Below are 12,543 nucleotides of genomic sequence, written 5' to 3'. Positions count from 1 at the left end.
TTTTTAATAGTGAAAGAATTTTTGAAATCGATCCACTAGTTATTTTTATTTCAATGCATACAAAAATATAAATCTTTCCTCTTTATAATATTAGTATAGAAGAAGTTATGTTTTTTTTTTTTAAATATAAGATGGCAAACCAGCAAGCGGCCACCTGAATCCACTGAAATGGAAAGCGACCGCTGCCCTAGACATCCGCTATTGGAGATGCGTTGCCTACCCTTAATTGACGGAGGAGGAGATGCACATAAAGAGGACATTTACCCTTCCTATGCGTCTCCTCCACCGTCATTTCTCCTTAAGAAAAGGATGAAAGGGACTGAATACTACTAGGCCTCTATGTGGTGTCGGTACGAACTATCATAGTTTAACCTATAAACAACGTTTTGTTTTCAAAAATCGATTCATTAGATGAATAAAGTTACATCTTTTATCCCTTTAGAGATATAACTCTTTTCGTTCTTTTTAGCAATATTATAGCAAACATGATCAAGTTCTTGTTATCTGTTTTTTTTTCCTGGAACAATTCAGTATATATAAAAGTTTTTTTTTAACTGTAATCAACGGAGGTGAAATGTTATCACTTGTGCTGCATTAAATCGCATGTTTAAATAAAAAAATAATGCGACAATTGCATATAATATTATAAAGTACTGGCATTCAACCGTGACTTCGTTCGCATGGAATTAAAAAATAACAAAAGTAAGTTCTTACAGATTATCCTCTACATCTATGCCAAAATATAATGAGATGTTTTCAGTAGTTTACGTTACAAACTCTAATAAACATCCATCTAAATTCTCATCCTCTCGCATTAATATTAGCATGAAGTATTTACTAGAGTAAACCCGGTAAAAACCGTCTAATAAAACCTTATTAGTTTTACAGTAGTGGTCATAGCAAATTTTAATTAAAAACGTCGCCAAACTCTATAAATTGGTATTGGGGTTTCCACAATCAATTGCCAAACAGCGAACACAGGATGTTATGTGCGTCACTACTTCAGTTACGGCTAATATTGATACATTTATATTCAATTGTAAAACCGATACAACAGTTTTACTTGGTTAGTAATTAATCAACAAATTATGTGTATAAGATATTATAGACAAACCTATAAAATACGTTAAAGTATACAACAAAAAAACAAAAATCGTTTTTTTTTTCTATTTCCTCAATTTTAAAAAATTAGGAAGAAAGTGATTGAAGTGAGAAACTCTTTTACTTTAAAAAAAAGTATTTTAATAATGCAACTGGCAAACTTTTTGCAATATTAATTCAATAGTCAATTTACTGGTAGAAAAAAGTAAATTACTATTTATCCTTGAGATAGATGCAATACAGTTATAGTCGGCAAGGTTTTTTTTATGTGTCCATAGTATACTATGAAATCATCATCTTCCTTCTTATCCTGCTCCCGTAGTGGCGCAACAGGTTTTTGTCCTCCACATAACTCTATCATACGTCATCTCAGTCCATACATCTCTTTCTAGGTCTACTTCTACCGATGTACCCTTCCACACTAATAACTAGATTTTTTTTAAATACTATTTTAGTGTACGTATATTCTGATTACGGTAACTTTTACTAATATAATTAATTCTAAAGTTTAGATGGATGGATGTTTGCAGCCTAAATTAATGGATCTCTATGAAATTCGGCATAGATGTAGAGTATAGTCTGTAAGAACACATAGGCTACTGTTGTTTTTTGAATTCATGCGGACGGTGTTGCGAACGAAAGTTAGTAAAGAATAAATAAATACTACATTTTATATTTCTTATAAGAATACATTATGCAATATAAATTTGACAGTAAAAAGACACATTTGGAACAAATGATAATAAGATATATCGATGGGATCTAAGATATAACCTTTTTCGTCACAAGCGTTTTAGAAAGCCAAAGGACAAGTTATATGTGCTACAGTGTTGCTAAACCTTACCGCATATTTATGGTGTAACATATATCGCATACCGGACTATGTATTACATTATATACTATAAAATATACATCACGTGTCACTATAAAATAACATGATGTAACAGTAAACAGGCTTGTGTAAGTGAAAGTTACGATAAAACTCACGTTAACTGCAAAACAGAACGACGACCGAGTTTCGCGAGTCGCCCGCCTTAACTGACGGTCAAAAGTTCTAGTGTTGCCATAAGATATTGTTAAAAATAGCTTAATTATTTTTTTGTTTTAAACTCATTGTAATTTTCTTTTGATATATATGTTGTAAAGAATATTAACATTACTCAAATTATTTGCTATTTTAAATCGATTAACTCAAAATTCTTCATTCTGTTGAAAATGATATGAAACAATTCATAAGGAAATTTATTATTATTAGCACTTTTGTTTGTTTTTTTTTCCCCAGTAATAAAATGTCGGGATAACCTGCTTTGTTTTGTATTGAAACTCCCGAAAACATGGGGAAATCTATAACAATGGCAACACTACATTAAGTTTGCATTCTTAGTGATACAGCATTCCCCTCTCCTACTCTCAAGGTCAAGTTTTTTCTGGAAAACTTTGTTTTATTTCCAAGCTGTGTATTTAAAGAAATATACTTCATTACACAAAGTAATAGGCAATATTATTAGGTTTCCACTACATAATGTTGCATTAAAAAAATCCTAAATTATCCTATAAATACAATTAAAGTGAGCCTAAGATTACCTAAGTTAAAGAAGTAGTCGCTCTCTTAGATAGTTAGCAAACTTAATTTATATAATGTAGCTTATTAGCATATATAACGGTAGACAAAAAAATAGAACATTTAGTTTAAATAGTCAAATTAAATCAAAAACAAAGTCATTATTGAATTCTAGTTAGACTTTTCCAGTTATAGAATGGTGTAGCTACACTGTTAGCTGGTAGCTACTAGATATAATATTTAAAGAATTCTGTTACTAATTTTTTTGTGCATAAACCCAAGATTTCGTAGGTTGCAGCATAACCCAAGTTTAGATTTAGTAGTAGTAAGATATATTTTTTTTTAATTCCAGCTATCAAACGTTTACCTTTAGTCCTTGCAGATCACAAAAGTAGTTATGTAAAAGTATGTAACTAATTTTAGATAGTTCGGCTAATTACATAAACGTTAACAAAATGTGCCGGTTAAAAGGATTACATATAATCAATTACTCATAAATTAATATTTATAATACGAATAAATAGTTGTTTCAGTGGTTTTAACATGTTTTGTACAAATTGCGAAGGTATTTAAAAAACTTACAGTTGTTTATATGTCTTTATCTTCTTTTGGAGAAATTTGTTAAGAATTTCTTAACTATAACTATATAGTAAAATTAACACTTACATTTAAAACTTTAAAATAAATATAAAACTTTAAAAACTTTAACCTTAAAGACTTCAACACATCTTCGACAATGATAAGTTGATGTCAATGTCAAGTTGTCAATATGTCAAATCAAGTTAAAATTCAAAGAGTATGATGGAGTTGAGAGACAACATAGAATAAATATTACCAAAAGTGACTTTCTGTGTCGGGCTTCACGTTGTTCACTTTTTCATGTCGATAAAATTTTCCACGCCTTATTTCCCAAAAAGTATAATTTTATGTAATTTGAACAAATGAACTTAATGAGAAAGAAATCAATCTTTTTCTCGCTTATCTTTTCCAGTTTATCCAGTGACAGAACAGAAGTGACATGAGAACTTTGAGTTTTGAAAGCAAACGTCAATCTGCAAATGTAAATGCGGAATGCGAATTTATTTTTCATTTATGTTTATAACGTTATCCTTTCACTTGGAAACTAGGAGTAACATACACTACTTCGAGGTGTAAAGATATATCGCTATCTATCAAATATCCACGGTGTTTTATTATTTTGTCAAGTAAAACCTTTATCAGACATCGAGTTCTAGGAGTGAAACCATTTTATATTGCTTACGTGCATAATGGCTAATCAGGATAAACCGAATTCCGCGACACCAAGTGCAAATCCAAGTGCATCACAAGCTCTGCAGACTACAGAAGATGAAAACCAGAAGTCCTGCTGGGTTTGTTTTGCAACAGAATCTGATGATAGACTGGCAGCTTGGGTGCAACCCTGCAAGTGCATTGGTACTACGAAATGGGTAAGTAAAATTAAGATTTTAATAGCACACGATTGATTAATTATTTTTTAAAATAAAAGTCAAACAATCAACATAAAATAAACTACATTATTTGTCATGAAATATATAGTACATAAATGTCTTTATATCCATAATTCCATATAAGTTACTATCTTAAAGGTCATGGTTTGGTTCATTTTTTATTTCATTTAAACAAAAAACTACTCCTTTGTTTCTTTTGCAATAGTATAACATATTTTTCCTCATTTCTTCTGATTTTATTTGATCAACACAGGTAGAGTCTACTTTAACAATTTTGTATGAACCAACCCATGGTTAGACCCATTTTTTACACATGGATCTAATCGAAAAGTTGTTTGTTGTTTTGACATTATCTAAATATATTGAACTGCAATATAAATATAGATAGTAACTGTTATTTCAAACTTATGGTTGTTTTAGTTTTTAAGGAAAATATTTCTACAATAATATCGAATTTTGAATGTTTTTATAAAACATATTTAATTCCAGGTCATTAAAATAATACTAATTTAACTGTCTAATCATTTTTAGAAACATAACATTTTTCATTCTCCTTGAAAATATATATTATTTTTATAAAATCTTTATCTTGATAGACATGTCTTTGTTGCATTTAAAAATATCTAAGCAATATTGTATTATAATAAAAGCTTGTTTGTTTACATATTTATATAACATTTCATGTTGATTCATATCTTTGTTTAACGTTTTTGTTGTGACAACAAATGATTGATTACTGTTAAGTTTGAACTGTTTTTTATTGTTTGTGATAATGGAACAACAATAGTTATATAGGCCTAAGCTATATAAACCATTTTGGAGATACATAACACTATCTTGTAAATGTAAAAGATCGATATAAATTCACATATTACCAATTGATGAAAGTTTATGATGTATGGATGGATGTTTGTAGTCTACACTACTGAATGGATCTGGATTTGAGGATAGTTTTCATGAACACCTATTTTTTTAAATTCCATGTGGAGTGACAGGCGAAAGCGAGTTAATAACAAAATAATATCATATATCATGTATTATTAGCCAAGAGAAATAAAAGTGATGTTGTTTTAAATATTTAGTAGATGTAATTATTGCTTTGATTTGTATTTTGCTGTTTTCAAATTACATTAATTATCTCATATTGATAAGTATTTGGTGTTAATACTTTTATCATATTAATTGCTGGTTGATAAATATATAAGAAACAATATGGCAAAGGAAAAACATTTTAAAATACACAATTTGACGACAGATTTTGTTTGGTGAGTTACCAAATAAATATTTTACAATAAATCATTAACACATTCATTGCTACAGATTCTTTGGTGAAGCCACATTTCAAATTGTAGTGGCATGGAATGTGTTAATCTTTTGATTGACTTTTGTATTTGTCATACATTTCAAAATTGATTTTACATTATAGAAACATCCTGAAATATTCAAATATTAAAGTTGTAAGGTCCCACATTAATTCGCCGAAATAGTGAAGCAAGTCCTTTGGGCTCAAAGTCATTAGCATACAGACGTATTACTTACCCTTAATTGATGGAGGAGACACCCCTCAAGGATATCTCACCTTATGTGTTCCCCTGCACTGTCAAGCCAGTTTTCCCTTCTTATCCTTTCATAAATAATGGTAGGAAAGGAATGAAGACTAAATTTAGGCGTCCATTATACTTACAAATTTGATGTTTTTCTGAGATAGATAAAAAAACATTTTTACAAATGTAATTTAACAGTGAAAATCTGATGACTGAAGATCTTTTTCTATAAAAATTTATCAGCTTGTAATTTTTTCTTTCAGGTACATCAAAGCTGTTTGCAACGCTGGGTTGATGAGAAACAGCGTGGCAACATATCGAGAAAAGTGCTGTGTCCGCAGTGCAAAGCTGAATACATTGTTGTGTTCCCCTCAATGGGTACATTCGTGGCATTGCTGGATGCGTTAGAGGAGATCACACACAAGATTAGTCCGTTTATAGCGGGAGGTGTACTCCTTGGATCTATATACTGGATTGCTATCACATATGGTGCGGTTACTGTTATGCAGGTATGTTGAAGTTTAATGTGATTATATGTATTTAAAGAAATGTATAGACTAGGCAGTGAATTTTTTTTGCTGGTACTTTCTCTGAAAGGTACTATGTCAGTTGTAATATGGAATGTAGTATAAAATATTCTCTTTTTGTGTGTTATCTATACTAATATTGAGGAAAGATTTGTATTTTGTGTGTATCGGAATAACTAAAAAACTGAAGGGTTGATTTTTAAAATTCTTTCATCATTAGAAAGGTAATTTATCTGTGAGTAACATAAGCTATATTTGACTTTTTCATTTCACACATGGGTAAAACAAGATCAACAGTTTAATGTAGGTGCATAATTTGCAAACTTTTAACTTCTGACTGTTTATGGTCTTCTTACTAGATTTCGCGCGCGACTACGTCCGTGTAGAATTTAAAAAAAAAGTGAGTAGCCTATGTGTTCTTCCAGACTATCCTCTACATCTATGCCCAATTTCATCGAGATCCATCCACCAGTTTAGGCTACAAACTCTAACAAACATCCATCCATCCATCTAAACTTTCGCATTTATAATATTAGTAAGAAGTAAGATTGTAATATAACTTGAAGTGAAATTAATTTTGCCACTATTTTTGGTATGGTGACAAAGACATTCTACATTGTAATTCTTTGTGTACGTATATTGACTTTGTAAACTCGTAAAATGTTTGAACAACATTAAGAGATGTCGAACAGGTCACTTATTCGTGTTTTTACGTTTAGCACATGTGAAAATATAACTGTATAAGTTTTTTGTCATATGCTCTTTGCATTTGTCATCACTTCATAGATTTTGTTCATAGACATAAACGGTATTTTCGTAATGGCGGTTAGTGGGTTAACTGGTTGTTAAATATTCGCTACTTTATGTTTAAAGTTGTTATTTTATTTACAAAAATATAAAATAATTGGCATGTTACAAGGAGAGCGTTAGCTATGAGTGAGGAAGGGAACACCGGTAGAGGTAGACCTAGAAAGAGATGGATTGCGTGAAAGGTGACATCAAGAAGGGAGTGATGACTGAGATGACGTATGATGAGTTATGTGGAGGACGAAAACCTGTTGCGCCGCTACAAGACTAGGATAAGGAAGTTGATGATGAATTGAAGCTATTAAGAATAAAAAAAATATTCGATTCCATAACAATCTAAATCATAAAAAAGTTAATTATCTAAAACCCAAAATTGGAAAGCTGTTTATAAATTTGGCCTTTTATGTTTTTTTTTATTCGCATTCAAGTTCGTTAGTTATACCAGCAAATAGCCGTTGCTATAAATATCATAGATTATAAGTTATTATTTCTTTTTTTAGTTAGCCTTTTAGACCACGTTTTCCGGTTTATCGACTCGACTGAATTGTAAAAAAAAAAATTGAATCGAACTGTCTATTAATAGAAACGAACAATATACTAGTTAATATTAGTAAGTAAGATAAGTAATTAGTAAGGCAAAAGAATGGAACTATATCATATACAGATTAAATTTCTTCTTCTATAGCTCTAAGGCCTTTGTGGGCCTTGGCTTGATCTAGCAACTTCTTCCATTTCAGCCTACCTCTGGCCATGGTCGTCCAGTTTGCTATGCCAACGTTTTTGCATCTCGACATTAAATTTCCATTTTCCCTTTTTATTTTTGAATAAATTAGATGAAAATTCGCTTTGAATACATTAATACTTTTCTTTGTGTATTCATAATTATGAAAGTAACTCGTGAGTTTCTTTCAAAATATCCTTTTATATTGTAAACAAAGCAATGAAGCGTTTATCGCATTTTGTTTTCATAACTTTCTCACGATAAACTTGTGGATAGTTTAATTTTAAATTATAATTTGTATTTACGGTAATGTTTGGACTAAAATGGGGGCAAAAAATATCAACATCAAAAGAAATAAACACTAGGAGGAGATAATGTAAAAATGTCAGTCTTTAAATTTATTCCGGTTTGTTATTTTTGTATTCTTACTTGAACATTTGAAATAGCGTATGTAATTTTGGCCTCGATTGGTAATAAATTCTATTTTTAAATTCGAATTTAAATTTTGCGGTCCTTTACTAACGAGAATGGTTCTAAAATGTGAGATGGCAGGCGTGAATAGGAAATCTTTCGCACCACGCATTCATATGCCTTACGTTACGTTACATTAGTCATTAGCCCCATGGCTATCTCACGTTTTAGAACCATTTTCGTTAGTAAAGGACCGCAAAATTTTAATTCGAATATAAAAATAGAATTTATCACCAGTCGAAGCTAAAATTATGTACGCTAATAACTAATGTAACTGCATCCTAATAGGTAAATGTAATTATTCACTAACTAGCTGTTGCTCGCAACCTCGTCCGCGTGAAATTAAAAAATATAGCATATGTTACTTACGGATAAATTATCTTTCAAACGGTGAAAGAATTTTAAAAATCGGCCCAGTAGTTTTTGAGTTATTTCAATACATATAAAAATTCAAAAATACAATTCTTTCCACTTTATAATATTAGTAGACATATTTCATTTCGAATGTTTAGGCTTGATAGTATATGGTTTAGAATAGTCGAAATGCGGGTTAGGAACCAATCACGTATCCGAATATTTTTTTAAACAATCAGTTGTTGGTTGACTTCCAGGTCGTGGGACATAGGGAGGGTCTGGAGATGATGGAGTCAGCTGACCCTTTGGTGCTGCTGGTCCTCCTGCCGACGATACCAGTCACCCTGATCAGTGCTAAGATGTACAATTGGGAGGACTCTGTGCTGCTCTTCCTGAGAAAGTACTGCGCTAAGATACCCGCTCTAGCGTATATACTGCCCTTTGGAAAGTGAGTACATTTTTCTTTGACTCTAGAAGGAGTTGGCATTCTATGTAATCAAACTAGCTGTTCCCGGTATCGCGTGAAATTACAAAAACTTTTATCGTTTACATTTGTGAAATTTTCAGTTGAAAATGTCGTCAAATATACAAATAACAATGAAGGCCTTTGTCATTACATGACATCCGTTACCATGGCAACCTTGCTTCTTTAACGTTGTCAGCTTGTAGTTTTGTCCTTTTCACGCATCACAGTTTTTTCCAAATTATATACTCCCTAAGTTTAATAGCGTAAGAATATATAGCGTGTTGTAAGTGTAGGACTTTTTATTAAAAGAAAGATTTATTCAAAAATATACTGTTATTGCTGTCAGCGTACATAACAAGTTAGTGTGTGTTTACGCTTTATTATATTAGTATAGATTCAATGTATAATTTCTAAACGTTTTTTTTTTCAGTGTGGACAGCGAGAGAAGCGCATTAGTGACTGGTCAAACGACAAACGCGAATACAAATTCCGAATCGCATTTATCACCGACCAGAATATTCTGCTCCGCCCTACTTTTGCCTACCATATCTACGATAATAGGCAAATTATTCTTCCGTTCTATACAGAATAATTTACACAGAACTATACTCGGTGGTTTGACTTACATAACTATTAAAGGCGCTTTGAAAATCTACCATAAACAAATGCTCTATATTAGACATTCGAGTAGAAAAATACTCGATTACACAGAATCGAATCTTAAATTGTATAGAGGTGCTACTAATGCACAGAGCACTGAGACCAGGGATGATACTGAACAAGTCGTTTGATTAAATATCGATTTTAAATTCGATAATCGATTTGAATATCGATTGTAATCATGTAAATAATAAAGTGAACTGTACTTATGGTGCATGTGATACGTTGTGTGATTTGTAAATATATTTTGTCGCTGGATTTTTTAATATTATGACAATATCTCTCTTTTTAGAAACATAGAAGGCCTATGTACATATGTATCGAAATCTGTAATTTTTTATTTTTTTTTGCAATTCCTGATTCTTGACCGACTTCCCAAAAGAAGGAGGTACAATTTGTTTGTATGTTTTTTTTTAACATAATACGATAAAAATTTCAAATCGAAGACTGAAATGAAATTCGATATCCCATAAGTGTCTTAAATTCTTTTTCAATCTAAAATTATTTTAGTAATAAATGGCAAAAAATGGATTATATATTTTTTCATGTAATGCCTTATTTATTGGGTTTTTAATCGTGCCTTTCAAATAAAATAATCATAAAAAAATTATATATGTCTAGTTTATTCTTTTTACTAATACTTTAGTCTTTTTTTTATTCTGTACTGATTTTTTTAATATAAATGTTATTTCTAAGTACTATTCTGTGGATTATGTATTACATATATTTTTAGGTGTTTTAATCTTGCCAAATATTTCACATTTATTTAAATTTGGTGTCTGTTTTTTTTAATTAAAATAGCCTTTTTAATAAATTTAGGGATCACAATACTAATGTATAATTGTGCTAAATTTTAAAATGATAAGGTATAACTCATTTCAAATATTATGACGGCTCAAGGTTGGCGAGTTGTTCGCCCTCCCACTTCTCACTATACCAGTTAACAAGATATATTAAAACGTTATTATTTATAACTAGCTGTAGCCCGCGACTTCGGCCACGCAATATTAAAAAAAGTAGCATATAACATGCCCGTCTATGTCAGCTACCCTTCAGTGAAAGATTACCCGGAACAAACGCGGCTTGCTGACAGACTAACTGAAAAATATAGTGTATCGCTATTTATATTTTTTGACGCTTTACATAGTTTACGGGTATATCGACTTAGTGTATACACATGCCAATAACTAGCACACTTGCATTCCAGTAGCAAGCATATTGTGACATCGAGCATGCAAATTGTAGGGGGACGAGGGGGACAAATCTTCCACGTGTGAAAATACTTACATGTGTACTCGCCCTTATATTATGTAATTATAGAGAAATACTTGCGAGAAATATTCTCATCAACATCGAAATGAATGAAATTGTACAATCAGGTACAAATAAAAAAAAAACGATGTCAAAGGAATATTTGATTAATTTATGTTCTGTAAATATACAATCGGGGTAACTGGCGGTGTTCCGCTAAAAGTTACGGTCGCTTGAAAGTTTATTAACCTTACAAATAAACGCGGTATAAAGTTAAACGTAGGAATAAACTGAGTATAAGCAAAATTTGTACTAATATTTGCTCACTCAGTTTATTCCTATACTAATAGTTCGATACCAAAAATGTTTTAAAATGTATCGTTACATCATCATTGTGTCGTTTACGCAACTCACTGCTATCTAATTATTTGTACGTAAAGGCGGAGTTTGTCTCGTCGCAAGGAATAAGGCAACTTTTCTGTAAGTGAAACACCGCAGATTTGCGCGACTGTACCTATATTGTCGATATATGAAGAGCCTTTGTTAGACTGATTGCATCTAGAGCCCAGTTATTATTCTGTATATTGCACTTTTAATATTTTGTACAGTTTGATTAAAGGTATTTTTTATGAACTGTTTTTTTATTAATACACCTCTTTTATTGCAATTTTTTTTGTTTTCACTAATTACAGCAAAAATGGAATTTCCGATTCGAACATACATTGGTAAGTAGCTAAGATACAGTATGTTTCCACTACTTGTGTACGACTGTATCCAACTATATCTATACTTATATATACACTACTTTGTGGGGTAGGATGTCAGCATTCACAGCGTATTTTTGAATAATTCTATCTTTAATAAAAAGGCCTACACTTACGATACGCTTTAGGCTATACATATTCACGCTTTTAAATTAAATGATTTTAAAACAACCTTCATGGGGGAAAGGGACCATAAACTACAAGCTGCCAACATTAAGGAAGCAAGTTTATTATGATAACGGTAATTTTGACATTTGCAAATGAGAATTTGATAAATGTAAACAATAAAATAAAGTTTTTATAATTTCATGCGTATGAAGCCGCACCGGAACAGCTGGTTTGTAATAAAACTTGTGTTTCGGCAGCTCATTTGAAACGTCATAAACGTGAAATAGAAATCTTCGTACTATCTGTCGATGATCTGAATGATTATCTAACTGTATAAAACTTCGCTTTGACGGCGTTTACACTATCTAATATGTTGAACTATACAATCGGCTTATAGATATGTCACGATATGATACGGTAAGTATATAAGCACTTTGAAACTATATAACTATTAAAACGACTATTACATAAAAACGTTGAAATAAAAAAAAATCGACGAATTGAGTACCTCCTTCTTTTGGGAAGTCGGTCAACAAACTAGTGGAAACCTTATTTAAATGACCGCAACTATTGTCTATAGACATTTCGATGTTATCGATGGCTACCATAAACCGAAAAGGACATAGATTCCCCTTCCTCCGCCGCTTCCTGCCTTTATTATAAGAAAAAATCAGGCGTTTCTGTAGAATGCGAAGAAAACAGTTAAAGACACTATTTAATTATTAAAAAATATATCTGT

The 12,543-nt window shown here is 31.2% G+C and overlaps 1 protein-coding gene across 1 annotated transcript; it reads left to right on the top strand.

Moving 5' to 3' along the window:
* Positions 1-3,687: 3,687 nt before the first annotated feature.
* Positions 3,688-11,565, top strand: LOC106102967 (E3 ubiquitin-protein ligase MARCH5). Its single transcript, XM_013282588.1, has 4 exons — positions 3,688-4,110; positions 5,939-6,184; positions 8,813-9,003; positions 9,452-11,565. Exons 1-4 carry the CDS (start codon positions 3,931-3,933, stop codon positions 9,810-9,812), a joined length of 978 nt encoding a protein of 325 aa, XP_013138042.1. The 5' UTR covers positions 3,688-3,930; the 3' UTR covers positions 9,813-11,565.
* Positions 11,566-12,543: the final 978 nt, after the last annotated feature.

Source organism: Papilio polytes, unplaced genomic scaffold (genome assembly GCF_000836215.1).
Source record: "Papilio polytes unplaced genomic scaffold, Ppol_1.0 DF823890.1, whole genome shotgun sequence".
Taxonomy (NCBI): domain Eukaryota; kingdom Metazoa; phylum Arthropoda; class Insecta; order Lepidoptera; family Papilionidae; genus Papilio; species Papilio polytes.
This window is presented reverse-complemented; position numbering and strand designations above follow the sequence as displayed.